This window comes from Dama dama, chromosome 7 (genome assembly GCF_033118175.1).
Source record: "Dama dama isolate Ldn47 chromosome 7, ASM3311817v1, whole genome shotgun sequence".
Classification (NCBI taxonomy): Eukaryota; Metazoa; Chordata; class Mammalia; order Artiodactyla; family Cervidae; genus Dama; species Dama dama.
In genome coordinates, this window is record NC_083687.1 from 32,864,186 (window position 1) to 32,886,785 (window position 22,600).

Consider the following 22,600-nt stretch of genomic DNA (forward strand, 5'->3'; position numbering starts at 1 on the left):
AAGAATCCGCCTGGAATGTGGGAGACCTGGGTTTGATCCCTGGGTTGGGAAGATCCCCTGGAGAAGGGAAAGGCTACCCACTCCAGTATTCTGGCCTGGATAATTCCATGGACTGTTTAGTCCATGGGGTCGCAAAGAGTCGGACACGACTGATTGCTTTTCGTTCACTATACAAATATATCCTTCTTAGCATTGTGGAAAACATATCCATTTCTTATATTGATTGGTTGTTCCCCCCCAAACTTGTTTTGCATTAATCTTCTTGTCCCTGCTAGAGAAATATTGCTGTTATGAGGCTGCCTGCCCTTCTTGCTGATAGGTGCTACGCCATTACCCATGGTTCCAGGTATGGAGAGCATGGTAGGCAGCTCTGGCTCCCTGCCCTGCTCTTCATGCTTGCAGTGATCATGGTGATGATCACAGCTGGGCTAGCAGGTGATTCAGGGTTTGCTGGGGGTCTGCTGTACCTTCCTGTTACTGGTGGAACCAAAGAAATGCTGTTTTAAATACAGCCTATTTTTCTTTACTAAATCTGCCAACATTGACTAACCTGTCATCTTTCTTGTCTTGGTACAAGACAAACTATCCCAGAGTATTCAGCAGAATAGTGTAACTCTACTTCCTGATTATGTACTTTTCTGGTTTCTTATATTCTTTTGCTTATATTCTTTTGTTTGCTGAAAACTGCTTTCTTTCATTAGTATTTATTATTCATCCATTACACGAAACACTCAAGGATCTTTCCTTATCACTGCTCTTTTTTCACATACATTCTTACATCTTTAGCTATTCTTTTCCTTCCTCTTTTGAGCTGATAGTTTCTATCCTATATTTGAACATTTTAGTTACTCCGCTACTTTTGGCATCTTCCATCCCCTCAAACACCATTATAGTGTAGTCCTTCTTTTCTCTTCCTAATTCTGAAAATGCCTAGGATTGACCTTGTCCTCTTCCTCCACCTAAATTATTTTCTTTACTATTTACAACTTTCTCATTTCTAGCAGTGATACAGCTACTGCTTCAGTTTTCTAGGCTATAAACCATGGAGCCCAAGTCATATCTTCTGTTTGTCTTATCTTGAAATCATGGTTCTTAGATTTTTGTTTTGTTGTTCATTGGCAAGGAATCCCTGTTCAGACTGTCCTTTTTAGATCCAGTCCATCTTGTCTCCTCTTAGCTATGTCTGTGTTCACTCTCTAAATTTACTGTCACCTTAAGTGGAGTTCCCTTCCTGGTAGAGATTATCTGTGAAATTAAATTAGGCAGTGTCTTGCTGCTCTCATATTTTATTTATCATTCTCCTTAGCTCTTTCCAAATTTCTCCCCAAATAATAGGGCTGTATTTGAAAGTTCTCAGAATTCCCTGAGGGCTTTGTTTTTAGTTGCATTAGGTCATCCCCACAGTAACACTTTTTTTTGTTTGTTTGTTTTTTTCTTCCCCCTCAATTCAGATAATGCTGACATTTTCTTTTTCTTTCAGACTGGGTGACAAGACCAGAAAATAGCATAACAGCCTCAGAGCTGGACATTTCTGGAGAAGAGCCATCTCCAGGGGCAGTTGCAGAAAAACACAAAAGGGATGATCCTTGGAGCACCAACTTCTTAGAAACTTGTGAATCCAAAGGCAGTCCAGAGAGGCAGCAGGCAAATGAACAGACACTGCCAAGGGAAATAAAAATAACTGAAAAGACCATACCAACTTTGGAGCGAGCACATGTAAATAATGACTTTGAAAAAAGGATCACTGTGAGTTTAGACCTTTTAACACACAAAAAAATATCTCCAAAACAGACCTCTACTAAACCAAGTGTCAAACAGAATTTAAACGCAGTTAAAAAAGAGAAGTCTTGTAAGTGCAATGAATGTGGGAAAGCTTTTACTTATTGTTCAGCTCTTATTCGCCATCAGAGAACGCATACTGGAGAAAAACCGTACAAATGTAATGAATGTGAAAAAGCCTTCAGCCGGAGCGAAAACCTTATAAACCATCAAAGAATTCATACTGGAGATAAACCATACAAATGTGATCAGTGTGGGAAGGGCTTCATTGAGGGTCCATCTCTTACTCAACATCAAAGAATTCACACTGGAGAAAAACCCTATAAGTGTGATGAATGTGGGAAAGCTTTTAGTCAGAGAACCCACCTTGTTCAGCATCAGAGAATACACACTGGTGAGAAACCATATACTTGTAATGAGTGTGGAAAAGCCTTTAGCCAGAGAGGCCACTTCATGGAACATCAGAAAATCCATACAGGAGAAAAACCTTTTAAATGTGACGAATGTGATAAAACATTTACCAGGAGCACACACCTTACTCAACATCAAAAAATCCATACTGGAGAGAAAACCTATAAATGTAATGAATGTGGGAAGGCATTCAATGGACCCTCAACGTTTATTCGCCATCATATGATTCATACTGGGGAAAAACCATATGAGTGCAATGAATGTGGTAAAGCCTTCAGTCAGCACTCAAACCTCACTCAGCATCAGAAAACACATACTGGGGAGAAACCTTATGATTGTGCTGAATGTGGGAAATCCTTTAGTTACTGGTCATCCCTTGCTCAACATCTCAAAATTCATACTGGAGAAAAACCTTACAAATGCAATGAATGTGGAAAGGCCTTCAGTTACTGCTCATCCCTTACTCAACATCGGAGAATTCACACCAGAGAAAAGCCTTTTGAATGCGGTGAATGTGGAAAGGCTTTCAGTTATCTCTCAAACCTTAATCAACATCAGAAAACTCATACCCAAGAGAAAGCTTATGAATGTAAGGAATGTGGGAAGGCCTTTATTCGAAGTTCATCTCTTGCTAAACATGAAAGGATTCATACTGGTGAGAAACCCTATCAGTGTCATGAATGTGGGAAAACCTTCAGTTATGGCTCATCCCTTATTCAGCATAGGAAAATACATACTGGAGAAAGACCTTACAAGTGTAATGAATGTGGGCGAGCCTTCAACCAGAACATACACCTTACACAGCATAAGAGAATTCACACAGGAGCAAAGCCTTATGAGTGTGCTGAATGTGGCAAAGCCTTTCGACATTGTTCATCTCTTGCTCAACATCAAAAAACACACACAGAAGAAAAACCCTACCATTGTAATAAGTGTGAAAAGGCCTTTAGCCAGAGCTCCCATCTGGCTCAGCATCAGCGAATTCACACTGGAGAGAAGCCCTATAAGTGCAATGAATGTGACAAAACCTTTAGCCGGAGCACTCATCTGACTGAACATCAGAATACTCATACTGGAGAGAAACCTTACAATTGTAATGAATGCAGGAAGACTTTCAGCCAGAGCACTTACCTCATTCAGCATCAGAGGACTCATTCAGCAGAGAAGCCTTTTGGATGCAATGATTGTGGAAAAGCCTTCAGATACCGTTCTGCTCTCAACAAACATCAGAGACTGCACCCTGGCATATGACTCTTCTAGGATCACCCTAAACGTAGGGGATGCATTTATTCGGGGATGCATTTACTCTGGTTTGTCCTTTTGTTCAACACAGAAGAATCAGGGTGGATTGAGAAACTGCCGAAAATACTTTTACTTTTCGCTGTTGTGCTGTGGAATTGAAAGTGCATTGGACTGAAATAATCCGATTATGTTGTTACGCAATTTTGTGACATTGGCAAATTCAGCCATTTTAAGCTTCAGTTTCCTCTGTGAACTGAGGGATTTGGAATAGGTCATTTCGGAGGTCATTTAGAGTTTTATATTCAGTTTTGTATGTTCACAATATATTCTTGAATAGGATTATTACCCATCAGCATTTTGCTGTGTTGCATCTAGAGTATATGTATTTATGCATGTTTTGCTAATAGAAAGCATTTATGTTTCAGCAAGTAGACTGGAGGTCTGTTGTACTCCTGTTCTAACACATTCAAGTTCTTTAAGTACCTGGTTCCTAATAAAAAGAATTGTAAAATACTCTCAAATTAACAATTCAGGAGCATATAATGGCTCATTAAGTCAGTACAGGTATTAAATCTTCCTATTATTTTCTGTTCTGGTATGTTTTAACATTCTAGAAGTTTATCACAACTATATAGACCCTCTACTACAGCTTACACCTGTGCTGTTTAACCCTAGTTACATGGTGAAATCACTTAAGTAACTTTTTATAAAATTCTGTTGCCAAGACTCCATCCCCAGTGACTGATTGGCCTAGGGAGTAGGGTCCAGGCTTCAGTATCGTTTTTAAACTCCTAATATGTACCCTGGTAAAAACAACTGGATTAGACTTCAGTACTCACTCCCTTAGTACCTCCTTGTAGCTACTCCTAGAAGCTCACAGGTAGCTATTGCATACACATAATGTAACTTTGACTGTTAGTTTGTTTTGTAAATTGAATTCTCAAACTTAGAGAGGTAAGGTCAATTTGTTTCCTTACCAAAGTGCAGAAATTAAATGGCTGTATAAAATAATGGTCATTTTATTTGCTTTTCCTTGGCCACCTGATACCATAAGCAGATGACAGTGAGTGATACTCCTGAAGATGGGTGGCCCATTGATTGCATGGCCATTTGTGACAACCCTGGTCAAAATAACATTTGAGCCAGAAAGAAATGTGAATCTAGCCATAAAGAGATTGGCCCTCATATTTTCTCCAGATACAGTCTGATTACGTGGTCAGCTTTTTTAGGAGCAATTGACAATTTCCTAGCCTGGCCTTGAGAATGGGGAGCTCTGAGAACAAAAGGTAGCACTGAAATTGATTATTATTTATATAAAGGGGTTCCAGACTCTTCCCACAAAGGAGGTTTGGGGGAGAGACTGCTGTAGCTCACTTCAAGTGAAAAAAAATCCAGTTATTTTTGCTTATATAATGCCAGTGAGCTGCATCAGATTTTTGTCACTTCCTTAAATGAAGATGCTAGGCAGTGAAGAACAGAATTCAGGAAATAAAGTAGCCATTTAAATCACAGGACTTTTTTCTGTTGTTGTTTTGAAACATCCTTGAAGAAATGTCATCTTGGTATTTCTTAATTTCTCAAGGCTTCCCTTATGTAGGGATTTTATTTATTCCACAGCAGAGAGGTAGACAGACACTGGCAGAGAGGAATGGATCTTAGGTTATAGGATACACTTTGGTTGGAATCTGAGCCACTCCCACAGCATGAGGAAATGAAGTTTCTATATCCAGGTGAAGGGTCCTCCTGTTTCTTTTTTTTTTTTTTTTTGGTCCTCCTGTTTCAAAGGAGATCCCAAAATAGAAAATACCAGAGTTTGTCTGGAATGAACAAGAAGACTCTTGTTCTTTTACCACACTGATTCCCATATGAGGGAACAGAATTTATTTGGGAATTTCTCACTAACCTTGGAAGATTTTACTTTGTTCCTTTAATTTGATCTCTTCATAGATAAGGGTCAGATCAAACCCAGAACACTAGGAATGTGTGATCACTGCCTAACTTAATTCTTCTTTTATTAAAAACAAATCTGATCTTTCATGCCTTTATATTCTCAGACTGGATGTGTGCTAACCACTCCCAGATCATATAGGCCTGGAGAAGAGATAGGCAGTGTGGTTCCAGAACTTAACACGATCTCACAACTCTCTGCTAGCTATCCGAGTTTTCCCAAAGTGGGTGAATTTGCAATTGCTGCTGTTTCTCAGAGATACCAATCTACTTATACACTGTGGTAAACTAAGGTTTGGTCCTTTATCACCTGATCTGTCCCTTAGCCATGCACTTAACCTTCCCTCCTTATTCCTATTTTAAGAGCAGAGTGAGTAATTTTGAGTTTCAAACTTTTTTCTTAATTTTGTCATTTATATGCCATAAACACCAACTATAACACTAACATTACTTCCTTAACATCATACTCAAAAGAGTAGAGCCAAATTAAAATCTAAAGGGGAGATTTTGAAGTTAGAAGTCATAACTTCTTCCTTCCTATAACTTCCGTTATAATTAGTCCAGAAAAGGAGCAGAGAGATTCAGTTTATCTTAGAGGCTTCACAGCCACTGAAGCTGTTCAAAAATAAAAGGATCTCAGAAATAACTAAAAAAGCCAGATAGTTCTTTATGAAGCAAAGAATTCCCTATTATTTACCAAAAAAATCTAATACTAATTTTCATATGTATCTTTGGGTGTCTCAGTGTCCTAGGTTGAGCCTTTAGAGACTAGATGCTGTGAGCTTCAGTATACAAGTGGAGAGGTTGACCTTGAAACAGTATAAATGGTATGACTGTTAAAACAGGAGAGAACATAGCCAAATGTTCTAGTGGATTTGATAATTTGGGAACATTTTGAATCAAGAATAAACAGTAACCACAGAACCTGAGCCTCCTAATTTTACAGTAAGGAGGAAGAAGAAAGACAGTGGAAGGAGGCATGACCCTCTAGGCTTATCACCTCAAATGCTGGGCACTAAGTATTTATAATTGATTAACTGGTTGAAGGTTAAGAAGGGAAAGTACATTAAACGGATGGGGGGAGAGGTCAATACTTCAACATGATCATAATCATGGCCCAAGTCCCTAGGTATATTATAGCATCCAGGCTGGAGAGATAAGGAAATGAAATTAGGAAGGGACTGAGAAAATAGAGGGACACAGGGCCTGTGAATACTGTGATATGAGTTCAGGGGGGCTTAAAGAGCTATGTTAAAAAGTCGAGATGCCTCCCTGTTTGCCTTTCGGGGCTAATAGAGATAGCTGAAGACAGAGCACTTTGAAAAATGTTACTTGATCTCTCTATAGTTCAAGCAGCTAAGAAAGATGACTGTACAACATGAGACAGCATGTGGTACTCAAAATCATCCTTGACCTGAGCTATTGGCACTCTGCCTTTGATACCTGGAACATATCCACCTTCATTTCCCTTAGGATGAATTATTTTCCATAAGTTTCTTGACCCTTCATGCAAAACACCACCTGTAATTGAGTCTGTTTATATTTTGATGACTGACTGCTGACAGATTTCAAGCCCCCTCCTTTTCCCTTATGCTTCCTATCTGGGCAAGCTAAATAAGCAAGCCTGGGTGCTTCCTCCCTTGGTGTTTGGGTAGAGGGTGTTCAAACCACACAATCCCTGGCTCACATGCATGAACCCCAATCCCAGTCCAACCCCATCCCACCATAAACCTGATATGGAAATCCCTCCCTGCTCTCTGGCTATTATCAGGCCAGTTTGGGATCCTGCTGTGCTCTCCCCAGAAAGGTTTTATTTATGGACAATAAACCTTTTCATACTCTATTGGAGCATGTGGGGAGTCATCAGACTTGACATCTGAACCAAATTTTCAGTGGGGAAAATCTGCCTGCCTATGTGTGGGTGACCATAGCACCTCAACCCCAGACTGGTCTTTGCATGAACTAAAGCTCAGGTTTCAACACATAAAGGTGTTAGGAATCAAGTTGTTTCCCTGCAGAAATTCTGGTTCAACTACAAAAACAACCTGCAAAATTAAAATCATGTATATGTGGGACTTCCCTGGCTGTCCAGTGTTTAAAGACTGCATTTCCAATGCAGGGGCGTGGGTTCTATCCCTGGTTGGTCCACATGCCCCACAGTGTGGCCAAAAAAATAAAAATCACGTCAACTTGCTGCATTGAAAGAAGATATAATGTTAAATCACATATAATTACTTTGCTTTCTGTGTGGTCTATCAGTGCTGGGGAGTGTTTATAGTTCAAGGTTTAAGAGATGTAGCAAGACATTTTAAAATATTAATTACCTTTTTCCTGTATAAACTGCAAATATTAAAATTTAGTAGTGGTATATCTGTCCAGCTAATGGTAGAGAATGGTTCCCAGGAAAAATCTATGACAAGACCAAAGTCAGAGAAGTTTCTCTTTCTCTGGATTTGTCCTTGGGAAGATGGTTTTGGGGGAGGGGGGAGATGATATGAATGACCTCAAAGTGTGATGGAACCTGTATTCTAGACCCTGTCTTGGACACACCTTTGTCTCAGATGGGCTCAGATGGGTGCCTGGGCCATGGATGAACTCACCCTTGAACAGGGGTGAGGGCATTCATCTCCATCTTGGACTAGTGAGAAAGCATAAAGGCTCAAGATCCAGGTCCAAGAGAATTTATCCTTACTGAGGCCTCTGGGCAATGTAGTTCTGAGCAGATTACTTTGGGGCCAAGAGAAATCTGGAGCCACGGTTATGGCACTGCCCAAGAAGACCAGGAAACAAGGAGCATGTCTATTGATGAAGGAAGATATTTTCAGGGGCCACTTCTTATGTGGTCCATTTTCACTCCACTTCTAGGCAGCGTCCCAGGCAGAAACTAATGATCATACTTAATTTAACTGAAGAAAATTTAACCAAGAGAGGGAACCAGCAAAGGAGAGTGGAACACTAGCATCTACCACTAGCATCTAACATCTAGCACGTGGGTGGTAGCATCAAACTACCACCCAGAGCCTGAAAGAGCAAGAGCAAAAGAAAAATGTATTCATTTTCTACGGCTGCTGTAACAAATTGGTGCCTTAAAACAACAGATCTATTTTCACAGACTTGTAGTCCAGAAGTCTGAAATCAGTTTCCCTGGGCCAAAATTGAGTTGTTGGCTGAGCCACACTCCTGGAAGCTCTGAGGGTAGAATTAGTTGGGTGGGTAAAGCAGCATGTGAATTTAAGTAGAATGTTTTTAAATCAGTTCAGTTCAGTCACGTACTCAGTCGCGTCTGACTCACTGAGACCCCATGGACTGCAGCACGCCAGGCTTCCCTGTCCATCACTTGGTCTTTTCCAATGAGTCAGTTCTTCACATCAGGTGGCCAAAGTATTGGAGCTTCAGCTTCAGCATCAGTCCTTCCAATGAATATTCCGGACTGATTTCCTTTAGGATTGATTGATTTGATCTCCTTGCAGTCCAAGGGATCCTCAAGAGTCTTCTCCAACACCACAGTTTAAAAGCATCAATTCTTTGGTGCTCAGCTTTATGGTTCAACTCTCACATCCATACATGACTACTGGAAAAACCACAGCTTTGACTATGTTTTTAAATAAGAGAGACCTATTAGACTTGTTTGCATCGATGCTGTCCAGCCATCTCATCGTCTGACACCCTCTTCTCCTTCTGCCCTCAATCTTCCCCAGCATCAGGGATTTTTCCAATGAGTCATCTATCTGCAATGTTCGTGCAATGAACATGAACTTCGGCAAATTCTGGGAGATGGTGAAGGACAGGGAGACCTGGTGTGCTGCAGCCCATGGGGTTGCAAAGCGTAGGACACGACTGGGAGACTGAACAACAGCAATTAGACTTGTTTAAAGTGATAATGAGTCACTAGAAAAGGAGAGTCTGAAAAGTGAAAGGAATGTGAGAGCAAAGTCCTCAAGGAGGCAGAAAGAAATGGTATATAATGTTGGGATGGATAGTGGGTGTGGAACGTGTGAAGGACAGAAGCTTGTGGGTGGGGAGCAGATGGCAGGAACCTTTAAAAGGCAGAGGAGGAGGAGGACTTTTGGAACAAGAATTAAAAAGGGAAGGATAAGATCCACTAGTGGGAGAGGAGAAGCACAAACAGCAGCTGCTGCATTACACACAGGCGTGGGGATTCCTGCCTGCCAAGACCCCAAGGTTCCAGATAAACAGCAGAATGTTCGCTGGATGATTCACCCATGTGGATATTGACTCAACAAATATTTACTGAGCAACTACTCTTTCAGGCACATTGGTGCCACTTAGCATGAAATAGAGCAGAAGTCTAAAAGCCAGATAGATGCCATAGTCACGTACATAGGAGAGATCAGGAGAAGACTGAAATGTGGGAGAGCATGAAGGTAAAATGTGTTCTCTAAGGAGCTGAGATTTACTTTAGTTTCAGAGGTACAGTGAAAAAAGCTAGTAAGAAGATGGGTCCCAGGAAAAGGAATCAGTCAGCATTACAGATATAACAGGAGCTGAAAATTCTTCATTTGACCAGAGGTCAAAGGATGACTTGAACATGAGGTTGGAAGGTATTAGCTGGACACATTGTTCCAAAGAGAATGCTAGTATACATTAAAAAAAATTATTACAGAGAATTTCAAATAAACACAAAACAGAAAAGTGAACTCCGGTGTATTCTTCACCCAGACTAAACAATAATGAATATTTGCCAATCTTGTTTAGCAATCCCTCCCTGACTTTTTATTTAAAAAATTTTATTTTTTCCTGGAATATTTTAAAGTAAGATCCAGACGTCATTTGTCTTCTTGTTTGTATCTTGTTGTAAGTATGTTTTGGGGCTTTCCTGGTGGTTTAGGGGTAAAGATCTGGCCTGCCAATGCAGGAGACACAGGTTCAATCCCTGGATGGGGAAGATCCCCTGGAGGAGGAAATGGCAACCCACTCCAGTATTCTGGCATGGGAAATGGTTGCAAAGAGTCAGACACGACTTAGTGACTAAACACCATCACCACTGATGATCAGTTTTTATCTGATCACCAGATATCATCACCACTTATCTTTTAACCAATACGGACTTTTTCTTCCTTTTAAACATAACCATAATGTCATTATCACAAGTAATAAAATTAACAGTAATTTTATAAAGTTGTTTTGACAGCAGATTGAAGCATTTGCTAGGGTTTCCAAATAAAAAAACTGGTATTTAGGAAGCTGGAAAAGGAATGCTTGATACAGGGACAGGATTAGTTCTTTGATGGTACCGTTAAAAATTATATTGGAAAATATTAACTAATATGGGGGAAGTTCAAGATAAATGTATATAGTAAATCTTTTGTTATATAAAACTAAAGCTTTTTTTGTTATGTATACACAAAATCCATCTCCATATCTAGCATATGTAGATATATAGATATCAGAAGAAGAAAAAGAGGCTGAAAGAACATTTACTACGTTCAGGGATGATCTAAGTAATGCGATCAGGCTTTTATTTATTGCTTTTCAGAGTGTGTTTGTGCATGTTAGGATGGGGGGTGGGCGGCAGGGAGAACGTGGACTCTTTTTTTTTTTTTTTTTTTAACGTGGCCTCTTTAATGAAGCTGAATGAATAGCTAAGAAACTGAGATCTTCAATCTCAGTTCACATATCAGAAAAGTAGATTTAACACAGTAGGCGCCTAACACACCAGTTAAATGAACAAAATCTAACGGAAAAGGGTGAAAACTTCACTCTGCTTTATCAATTATCTGGAAAAAGAAGTGACAGAGATTCAGGCTAGGATACCTTCCCCAAATGAGAGGTTCACTGGTATCGCCACAGCTCGTTGCATTGCATCGCCCACCACAACAGCCTTTAGAATCTTCAGCAGGAGAGACATGAAAGAGGGTTTTTCAACGAGGATGGGAATTGGTCCTAAGACTTCCGGGAAATACAGTCTCAGCGCTGTGTCGACTGCGAGTCTCTGAGCTTTCTGGGAATTGTAGTTCTCAGGTGTAGGACGAACTCTGGCCGATCTAGCTTCAGAGCGCCTCCCAGGAAGCTAGAAGATGGCTCGGGGCGGTTGAGACGGTCGCTGGCCCCCATCCAGTGGCTTCTAGGAGTAGCCGTCTCAGCTTTGTTAGGGGAAATCTGGACACACAAAGGTCACCGAGAAAGTCCAGGAACACAGCGAAAGCGCGGAGCTGAGGCCTTTATCCCCGCGGTGGTCTTCGCACTCGAGCGCCTCCTTCTGGTCGAATGACGACAAGGAAGGCAGTTTGCCTCCCAGAGAACCTTTCTCCCAGTCCACCTACGGCGTTTCCAGAAATGGCCCACGCTGAGAGTCTGGATAGGGGTTCCGTGCAAAGACAGATTGTTCTGAAGACATGCTTCAGTGTGAGCCGAGTCACGATGATTTTGGCCGCACTGGAAGATCCTCCGTTTTTCCTTAGACTAAGACTCCCCGCTCCAGATCACTCTTTTGACCCGACTTCCCCCCCAAAAATTCCAAAAGTTTTGGATTCCACATTGACTTTAGAGTCGCAAATTAATCATATCAGGTTTTCAACTGTTTTAACGTTCTGTATGCATGGCTAACTGCTGAGTTAGCCTGTAACTAACTAACTTAGTTAGTTCTTCCACTTCATGCCTTACATAGCTTACATGAAAGTTAACAGCAATTAAGGAATTGCTGGTCCCTCTTCTTCCTGCCCATATCTAGTCACCAATTTCATAGGATTGTTCCTTTAAATCCAGTTGTGGTTTAGTTGCTAAATTGTATCTGAGTCTTTGCAAGCCCATGGACCGCAGCCTGCCAGGTTTTCTATCCATGGGATTCGCCAAGCAAGAATACTGGAGTGGGTCGCCATTTCCTTCTCCAGGGGGTCTTCCCAGCCCAGGAATGGAACCTGTGTCTCCTGCATTGAAGGCGGAATCTTTACGCCTGAGCCACCTGGAAAGCCCAAGAGGTCCAGTAGTGGGGTCAAACCCTGATCCTTGGGTAAGCTGTTTAACATTTGTAAATTTCAGTTTCTTCATCCCATAATATGTTAAGTAAAATCACTCAAATGTGTGAAAAGAGCTGTTCTGGCACCCAGTAATTACTTGATTATGCAGTGTACTCTGTCCTCTGCTGCTTCTAACCCCACCCCACCCCAAGAAGAATCTTCATATTTGCCTTTCTGAGACTTCCACTAAGAACTCAATATTTATTCACTGGGAAATACACTGTTTGCAAGGTGTGTGGAGAACACATAACTTAATTTTTGTTATCAAAAGTGCACTGTATAATTACATGAAGGCCAATGGAGAAATTAATCTTAAATCTATCAGGCTTTCCTTGAAGAATGGACATTTCCTCCCCATACAAATACAGTGTAAGCAAATGAGCACCTCACTTCACCTGAATGGTCACTTTGCATCTCTACCTGAATAACCACATGGCATACCACTATTTGTCATGATCTTGATCTTCTAGGCACCTTCTCCTTTCTCTAATGCTGATTTGTGTTGTTTTCAGTTTTCTGTTTTATCATATCTTGTAAGCTGCCTTGAGTCATTTGTGATACACAATAGAGTTAAAATAAAGTAGGTGACTATTGTCCAGGATGGCAGTCAGAAGAAATATCTTATTTTTTATTGTGATCCTAGTTTTCCATTTCTGTGGTTACAGGTCCTTCAGGATTGAAATTAAAGACTACAGGCAGATATGAAGAAATAGAATGATAACTATTAGCATTTATTGAGTACTTATTATGTCAGGCACTGTTTTCATTACTTTATATGAATAAACCCACCTCTCATGAAGTGGAAAGCTAAGAGGCCAACATCCTAGGAACTCTGAAGGAGAGCCAGTCCCAAGGCTTAATGTACATAATTAAAGATCACACAAAAATGACCAAAAGATTCATGAGGTTATCTCACCATTCCAAAGATTAAAGCAAATGCACCATTAAATTAAACCCTCTCAATTTAAGTTAAAACTAGAATCCATTTGTTGGGTAGATGGGGCTCCTAAGAGATTTAAGACAATTTCTAACTTCAAAAAAGTTCATGGATCAAAAGCACTTGACAGAACCAGATAACAGAATAAGAAATTATGTAATACGGCAGAATGATGCAAACCATCACTGTAAAAGAATTCTTAAGAAGGTGGGCAATTGAAAGTATCACAGTGAAGGCAGGATGTGAGAAGGGCTTTTATAAAAGATTTCTGGAGATGTTAACACAAGGAAGAAAGTAGGACATGTAAAAGAATGCCATGGAATGATCTGAAAGGAAGCCAAGTGTGAAGAGAAAGGGTGTGACAGAGATAAAGGGTAGGGCCGCCCAGTTGTACTGGGGAGTAATGGAAAATAAATAAATAGATCCAACTGTAGAAGGTCTTCAAGTTAAAGCAGTTTGAACTTTTTCCTGGGGACAAATGGGAAACTAGATTCTTTCTGAGCTAAGTGATAGTTTAGTAAAACAGGTAGATAAAGACACAGAGATAAGAGCAGCAACAGTGTGTTCACTCTGGTAATCTAGGTCCAAACTACCAAGGAGTTGGCAGCAGCAGTAGGAACACAGAGAAAGAAATCAACTATTAAGCCATTTCAAATAAACCCTAGCAGGCTGATTACCCATGATGGAGAAGAATCAGTAAGCAATAATTATGGGGCATTTAGTGACCACTCAGCACTGCGGGATGTTTTGTAGGGATCTAAAATAAGATTACTGTCTTTAAGAAGCTTATAATCTAATTGAATAACCGTAAGTATTATAAGCCAATAAAATGAAATTATTCTGGTTCAACTCTTGCCCCAAAGTCACAGAGCTAATCACTGTTAATCAGAGAAGTGCTGGGAGGTAGAAAAATTCATGGATCAGCACAGAATCATGGATCCCAGAGGCTCAAATTTTAAGGCATAAGAGTAGCCCAAAGTGCCAATTCTGCAAATGTCAAGTAGGAAAAGGACTGAGAGGTAGGTACTGCGTTTGTCCTCGATAGATCAGCTTTACAATATTGGTGAGAGTCAGAACCAGAGGGTACACATTTCATGAAGTCTGTAAACAAAAAATGTTTTTAATATAGGGCAGCATTTTTTTTTAAAAAAAGATAATGTAGGAACTAAATATAAGATTTTTAGGACATTTTTGGTCAGGATAAGATAAAATAATACTAGGATTAATTAGGCACGTTAGTAGAACTATGGATTATATTTTGAGGAAAATATAGTGTAGCCAAAAATGGTGAGGGAGGAAGGAAAAGAAAAACTGTCCTTTAAGTCCAGAGACTGAATTCACCTTATTATTGTTATCCCCAAACGAATGGGTAGATTTTTGTTCTGAAGCCAGCTTCTCTTCTGCTACTAGAGCCAGCAAGCCTGAAAACATCCACACGTAGGATTTCTCTTTTAAGTGAAGGGGCTGATGTGGTTGGGAAAGAAAAGGGTTCACTGGTTTTTCAGGGACCAAAGCTCCATGGAAGAGATGAGGTGAAGGACTGAAAGGTGTAAGGTAGTAAAGGTATATTCTAAGACTGGAGCCCTCCGAAATGCTAGATTGAATATCTTAAGGTTTTTAAAGTTCATCCGCCCTTGTTGGAATGATCACTCATTTGACCACTTAGTTTCCACAAAGGAAGGATGGCCAGCTTGAAACTGGCTTATAGCTAGTGGGAAAGGAAAATTCATACAAGTATATGTTTCTCTTCAGCTATAGGAGGTTATGCTATGTGCTCTTATGCCAAGATTAGTGAAAGATTACTCAGATATTACTCTTTAGTGTGAAGTTGCTGATGTCTAATAAGAGTTGAACTTTGACTGAAGGCTTTGTCACAGCTATTACACTTGAAAGGCTTCTCTCCGGTATGAGTTCTCTGGTGAATAATAAGGGAGGAGCTCCGACTAAAGCCCTTGCCACACACTCTACACTCATGGGGCTTTTCTCCAGTGTGGATTCTCTGGTGTTCAGCAAGGGATGAGCTTCGACTGAACACTTTTCCACAGTCATTGCATTCATAGGGGTTCTCTCCAGTGTGTGTTCTCTGATGTTCAATAAGAGATGAGATCCAACTGTAAGCTTTTCCACATTCACTGCATTCATAGGGATTCTCTCCAGTGTGTATTCGTTTGTGCTGAATTATAGTTGAACGGTCACTGAAGGCTTTCCCACATTCATTACACTTGTAAGGTTTTTCTTGAGTATGAGTTCGCTGATGTTGACTAAGGTTAGTGCTTCGGCTAAAGGCTTTTCCACATTCACTACATTCATATGGTTTTTCTCCAGTATGGATCCTCTGATGTAGACTAAGGTGTGTACTCCGGCTAAAAGCTTTTCCACATTCAGAGCATTCATAAGGTTTCTCTCCAGTGTGAGTTCTTTGATGCTCAATAAGGTGTGTACTTCGGCTAAAAGTTTTCCCACATTCATTGCATTCAAAAGGCTTTTCTCCGCCATGAATTCTCCTGTGGACAATGAGGTCTGATTCATAACTAAAGGCTTTACCACATTCATTGCATTTACAAGGCTTCCTTTGCAGAAAGAGTTTTTGGTGTTTAATTAAGTCTGAATTATCTTTGGAGTTTTTCCTAGATTTGGGGGACCTAGCTCCCTTTGGAATTCTCTGCCGTGTATTAAATTTTGAGCTTAGATTAAATTTACTGGATTCAGGGCCTCTTTCCTTAGTGAAAATCTCCTTGAGAGACACTGACACTTTTCTGATTGCTGTTTTCTCAAAAGAAGATTTCTTCTGTACAGGACATTTTGTCTGCCTTGATAATTGGCCCTTACTTTTACAGGCTTCTTCATCCATAGGATGCTGGGCAGTATTCCCTCGAAGACTTTCCATTGCTGACTCTGAAACTCTAGTTCTTCCAAGACAGCCTGATTGGTGGTGATGCTTCGGTTCAGTTCAAATCTTCCCTATCTGAAAGACATTTAGAGTGCAAATGTCACCTGTCTCCAGTGTGGAGAACAAGGAAAATAAACCACCAGAAATAAGAGACAACTAACTCATGCACACTAGCAACTTAATATAGGGAGAAAGTTAAAACGGACAATGAAAGAGAAGTGAACGAGGCCAGAAGAGATAACAGAGTTCTCACAGTGGATGCAAAGAGACATCAAGAAATACAAGTGGACTGGGTAATATGTTCAGCCCCCCAAAATGAAAATGAGCAGACATACCAATTGATGAGTAGAAAATAAGGGATTAGAAATTAAAATGAGCTATTAGCTATTTAGCCAGTTACTTATGGTAAATGAGAGAAAGGAAACGGATGAGAAGAGTAAAGACTCTCAAATGTAGAAAGATAACCACCCTCCTAAAAGCAAAAAGTGAGAAGACTCTGTCAAGGTTGGATGCAACCATTTTCTCGGTTCTGTTCTTGGAGAGAACAGAATTTCAGAAATTCTAATGATTACACCGCTATCCCCACTGAATCCACCAACCCTTCTTCCAACTAGTTTAGGTACTCTTCTAAACAAGTCTACGACCCCAGATTTAAGAGGTTTAACAACACTTGCCAAGGATCTCATCTTAACAGATCTTAACTTAGAGTTCATTGAGGTCTGCTTGCTCACTGGACAGGAAACAGATTGAGTAACTTAAGTCACCCAGCAAATTACAAGAGCTTAGACTAAAACTCATGTCTCCTAAATTTCAAATTGGTGGTCTTTTCACAACACTACTCACCTAAACAGATATTTTTGGTCAGTCCCGTCTTCAGTTCCCTGAAGATCCAGTCTGTATAGTTGTTCTTCCTCCAACTGGGTGATCATGTCCAGTTCACATACGGGGATTCTGCTGATTAGAAGTGATTTAACACAAGGCTATTGGTGCTGGAAACACAGGGCTATTGAGAGCTCAACATTAATGCTTTGATCTATAGAAAAGATAGTGTGAAATTTCACAAGGCTGTGGTAGGAAGCACTGGAGAAAATGGGTATCTGAAAATTCTGGACTAAAATTGGTTCCAAAAGAAGGGCTATACACACACCCATCAGAATCACTTATGGAACTTGTTACTCTAGATACTGGGCATTACCTCAGACCTAGGGAGCATGATGAGGCCCAGGCATTTGTATTTAGTAAGTTCACATGACTTGACAAGTTGTATTGTCCAACATGAACCTTAGAAGAAACACTCTAGGTTGCCTGAAAAATATGCTCACTGGGACCAGCCTTTCTACAAACATTCTTCTCAGAGCTAGAGGATCTAAAACATAAACTCAGTCTCCCATAAGACAGGTGGTTTCTTTCTTCTGCTGGAAGGTCCAACACAATGCCAAGGATCTTGTTTCCAAGTATTAGGTAATTGCATTCCCAGACGACTCCTTTAAAAAGCTGGCACCCCACATTCAGACTGTACCAAGCAGTCTGTTTATCTTCCTACTCCCAAGGTGGTTCTTACACTTTCCTTATGAGAAGGAAGAACAGCAAGGCCTTCTCTGAGAATACTGACCTACACTTAATATCTAGCAGAGCATCCTGGCTCTAGCAGTAAAATGGGGAAGATATGGGAATCTGTGCCTATTCTTCTGAAAGCACTTCTCTGAACTCTTGAGTTTCCCCATTGAAGCTTTTTCCTTAACCTGTTCTCTTGTAAATTTACCCAGAGCCCTTGGGTATGACAGTAGGCAACAAATTGTATAAATAGTTGCCCTAATGGTTCTGCTCACAGCACAATTTGAGATCCACTAGGTTAGGAGCATATCTGGTTTCACAAGTCTTGTCTTTCTCAGAGACTAGGAACCTTCCAGATGTTGAAGTGAACCTTGGAAGATGTTCATCAAGAAGCCATCCATAGAGAACCTCAAGAGCAACATGCTGCTGCTGCTGTCTGTGTCCAGCTTTGCCAAGAACATTCCTTTCAACTGGAAACAGGGAGTGCAAGACCCTACCACTGAGTTGATTGATAAGTCAGAATTTCTAATGTATTTAGAACCTTGGAATAAAATCCAGTTGCATACTTTATGGTGCTAATATTTCTTAGTAGGAATTTGCCTAACTGCTTAGGTTGGCTGGTCTACATTCTTGCAGCCCAGATCCTTAAGCTACTCTGCCATTATTCTGTTGGCAGTTTTGAGAATTTGTGAGGGTTTTTTGTTTGTTTGGGTTGGAACGTTGATTTCATGGTGTTATTAGAATTTGGAGGGGGCCAATGATGATGGCTATTTCTGCAAAAACAAAGAATGTTCCTTATCCTGCCAGATTTTTAAAAAAATTTTTAATGGTTACGTGAGGCTGGAATGCACCATTACTTTTTATGTAAATACAAAGTATTTTGTAGAAATTTGCTATGTAGTGCAAAATCAAGGAAATACACTTCTTTCTCTTTGAATGATACTAGGAATTGTTCACCATTTTAGGAAAATCACACCACTTATGGTATTAGAGTCATAACTACGACATTCACATATCAGCCTGCATTCACAGCTGTTGCATTCACAGTGATTCTATGTATAGGTACAATAGTCTGTTTTATCCAATCATTTACATGCTGAAATACATATTATTCTAAATTACTTTCCTTTTTCTCTCCTTTTTATTACAATTAAGGTAATATAGTGATATTATACCTGTAGGTAGTTAATATTATCTATAAATTTTATTTCAAGATAGTACAAGGGACGGTAGGTCTTAAAGGTAGAGAATTACTTCTCCAGTGCAATGGAACTAAAGTATTAACAGTTACACAATCGATAAATAGTGAATCTCTCAGGCAGTAAAGTGCAAAGCCTCTAAATCCTCTAAAGCAAAGTCCTCATCCCCAACAGAAGTTCTTGAAGATCTGAGAACATTCACACTCCATAAAGGTGACGTAGGTACAATGGGAATTTTGTATATAGTGGGATATTATTATATTTTTACATGTTACAGCACACCTTGGAGAAGGGTTATTTTTGATAAAATGCTCAGGTTTTTGGAGACAAAGGGAAACCAGGAAGATCTGAAATTTGAAGACAGTTATAAACTGACTCACTGGAACCCTTAAAACATAGACTATCTAAAAATAGGCAGAATCTCCTGAACAGAGAAAGAACTAGAACAGAGTTCAAAGGAGAGAGCCAATTTTGAGGGTTTACTTTCATGCTTCTTAATACTTAATGATTGGTAAAATATGCCAGTTTGATATAAGGTTATCTCTAATTTAGTTAATGTGTATATAGTGTGCAGTATAAGAGTTCCCCCCACCCCGGCCCCCCACCCCACCCATACAGTTGTTCAGTTGTTTTGGCATTTCAAATAAGCTCATGACATGTGTAACTATTATGTATTGTTTGTGTATGTGACACCTATGACAGACACATAGAAACCACACTGAAGAAAATTTCTACATTAAACATTTTTTTTTGAATAGCTCTTCTCCTAGTGCTTTGCCTTCTGGTACAGGGCTGACTACTTCCTGGAGCATTTGCCAATGCACCAAAGAGTTAGCCTCAGCAGCCTCCATTCAACTCTAGAACAGAGGTGGTCAAATCTCCAGGTCTATCAAAAGATGCTCTTTAGACAACCGTGTCCATAAAGATTGGCTCAAAGTCACAACAGATTCACAGAATTTGATATACAGGATGTATCAGTACCTCAACAAATAACACCTGCTATGTTCAAGCATCAACCCTCATCATCAGAATCATTAAAAAATACTACCGCTCTCAGGTTCGGTAATTTCAAGTAAGGTACTTCGTCTCTATGTGCCTCGATGTTCTTATCTGTAACTGAGGATAATAGTACATCTCATGGGGTTAAAGCGAGGATTAATGAGTTAATTCTGCTAAAAACTCTCAAAACACTGCCTAGCACCCGCTAAACATCTGGGAAACACCCCCAATACAGAAGCCCTTCCTCGCCCAGCTAGAACGGAGCAGAACGCAACTCTGATCTTTTCCATCTCCCAGGGGCTCACCCGGAGAACATCACCCGCTGTCGCTGCAGCCGAAGGACTAGGCTATGCCCAGCTGGGAGGCGAGATACCGTGCTGGGTCCCAACCGCGGAGGCACCTCTCGGCCGGATGTGCAGCCAGGCCACCCTCAACCTACTCGCTGCTGTTCCCCGCGAGACCTGTTTCGGCACGACCATTTCACAGAATCTCCAGGCCCACCCGTCCAGGCCCCAGGACCCTGCGTGCCCCACTCACCGGCCGGCTCTGGCCGAGCGCCGGGACACACCCTGGCCCGGACCCTGGCTTAGACGGAACCTGAGTGCGCGGAGCTAGAGGAAGCCGGAAGGATTAATGGGAAACCCTTGAGTCGAACTCCGGATCTCACCAAGTTTCCCGAGGTCACTGACATTTCCACTTAGACTCGTGGGCTGCTCAGTACGGAGAGCCAGTCATTGCCTGATTAACCGCCCAGCCCTTCTTCTCCTGGAGCAGATGACCTGTTATAGGACAGAAACGCTAAGGAGAAGAGGAAGCATACCAACGGCCGTGGCTCCGCGCCTGCGCCGCATCGTCCTGAACCGCCAAGCTTTGCTCAGACTTTCTTGGAGATTATTGCAGAGAACCTTCCCTGGTGTGACACTGAGGTTGAGAACTTGACACTAAAGGCCTGGAAAGCGGATCTTCGAAAGATCCCGGAGGTCTTAATACATTCTACAAAGTATAACCTGGTTTATATTTTTAAACAGCATGCCTGCAGAACTGATTAAAATACAGATTCACATGCTTCCCTCTCGTTGGCTTGAGGAAAGTCTGAGAAACACTGCATGTTCAGCAGGCATCCCAGATAATTCTAATACAGGTGATGCTCAGCCCGTCTCTGTGAGAAACAGGCTCCCCCCACCACACAAACATTCTAGATGCTTAAATGCAATTAAACGTAGGACAGGTCCCCAAAATTCCACCAAAAGATGTAAAGGTTAAAAAAATTAGGAAGCCACTATGGTCGTGAAGATTTTTTTACCTGTGTTTTATCCTAAGAGTTTTATAGTTTTGCTCATAAAGTTAGATCTTTGAAGCATGTTAAATTATTTTTTATATTTTAGATTTAAGGGACTAGATCTGATAGACAGAGTGCCTGATGAACTATGGATGGAGGTTCATGACATTGTACAGGAGACAGGGATCTAAACCGTCTCCAAGAAAAAGAAATGCAAAAAAGCAAAATGGCTGTTTGAGGAGGCCTTACAAATAGCTGTGAAAAGAAGAGAAGCGAAAAGCAAAGGAGAAAAGGAAAGATATACCCATTTGAATGCAGAGCTCCAAAGAATAGCAAGGAGAGATAAGAAAGCCTTCCTCAGCGATCAATGCAAAGAAATAGAGGAAAATAATAGAATGGGAAAGACTAGAGATCTCTTCAAGAAAATTAGAGATACCAAGGGAACATTTCATGCAAAGATGGGCTCAATAAAGGACAGAAATGGTAGGGACCTAACAGAAGCAGAAGATATTAAGAAGAGGTGGCAAGAATACACAGAAGAACTGTACAAAAAAAGATCTTCACAACCCAGATAATTACGATGGTGTGATCACTCACCTAGAGCCAGACATCCTGGAATGTGAAGTCAAGTGGGACTTAGGAAGCATCACTATGAACAAAGCTAGTGGAGATGATGGAATTCCAGTTGAGCTATTTCAAATCCTGAAAGATGATGCTGTGAAAGTGCTGCACTCAATATGCCAACAAATTTGGAAAACTCAGCAGTGACCACAGGACTGGAAAAGGTCCATTTTCATTCCAATCCTAAAGACAGGCAATGCCAAAGAATGCTTAAACTACCACACAATTGCACTCATCTCACATGCTAGTAAAGGAATGCTCAAAATTCTCCAAGCCAGGCTTCAGCAATACATGAACCGTGAACTTCCAGATGTTCAAGCTGGTTTTAGAAAAGGCAGAGGAACCAGAGATCAAATTGCCAACATCCGCTGGATCATCAAAAAAGCAAGAGAGTTCCAGAAAAACATCTATTTCTGCTTTATTGACTATGCCAAAGCCTTTGTGTGGATCACAATAAACTGTGGAAAATTTTGAAACAGATGAGAATACGAGACCACCTGACCTGCCTCTTGAGAAAACTGTATGCAGGTCAGGAAGCAACAGTTAGAACTGGACATGGAACAATAGAATGGTTCCAAATAGGAAAAGGAAAATATCAAGGCTGTATATTGTCACCCTGCTTATATAACTTATATGCAGAATACATCATGAGAAATGCTGGGCTGGAGGAAACACAAGCTGGAATCAAGATTGCTGGGAGAAATATCAATAACCTCAGATATGCAGATGACACCACCCTTATGGCAGAAAGTGAAGAACTAAAGA

At 40.7% G+C, this 22,600-nt stretch overlaps 2 protein-coding genes across 7 annotated transcripts in view; one reads left to right on the plus strand and one right to left on the minus strand.

Moving 5' to 3' along the window:
• Window positions 1–5,467, plus strand: part of ZNF184 (zinc finger protein 184) — a 17,096-nt gene extending 11,629 nt beyond the window's left edge. For all 4 annotated transcript variants that reach the window (XM_061147305.1, XM_061147306.1, XM_061147307.1 and 1 more), the window contains exon 6: window positions 1,481–5,467. In XM_061147305.1, the coding sequence (XP_061003288.1) occupies window positions 1,481–3,441 (1,961 nt within the window). In that variant the 3' untranslated portion in view covers window positions 3,442–5,467. The remainder of the gene's footprint in view (window positions 1–1,480) is intronic.
• On the minus strand, window positions 1,525–20,557 carry ZNF391 (zinc finger protein 391). Of its 3 annotated transcripts, none has more exons than XM_061147354.1 (4): window positions 20,473–20,557; window positions 17,027–17,134; window positions 11,155–16,258; window positions 1,525–1,659 (listed from the first exon to the last, which is right to left on the minus strand). In XM_061147354.1, exon 3 carries the CDS (start codon window positions 16,178–16,180, stop codon window positions 15,104–15,106), a length of 1,077 nt encoding a protein of 358 aa, XP_061003337.1. In that variant the 5' UTR covers window positions 16,181–16,258; window positions 17,027–17,134; window positions 20,473–20,557; the 3' UTR covers window positions 1,525–1,659; window positions 11,155–15,103. The 3 variants fall into 3 exon arrangements, with proteins under 3 accessions (XP_061003337.1, XP_061003336.1, XP_061003335.1); XM_061147353.1 differs by having other exon boundaries at window positions 17,027–17,137; window positions 20,473–20,528; XM_061147352.1 differs by lacking the exon at window positions 20,473–20,557 and adding an exon at window positions 20,241–20,466 and having other exon boundaries at window positions 17,027–17,137.
• Window positions 20,558–22,600: the final 2,043 nt, after the last annotated feature.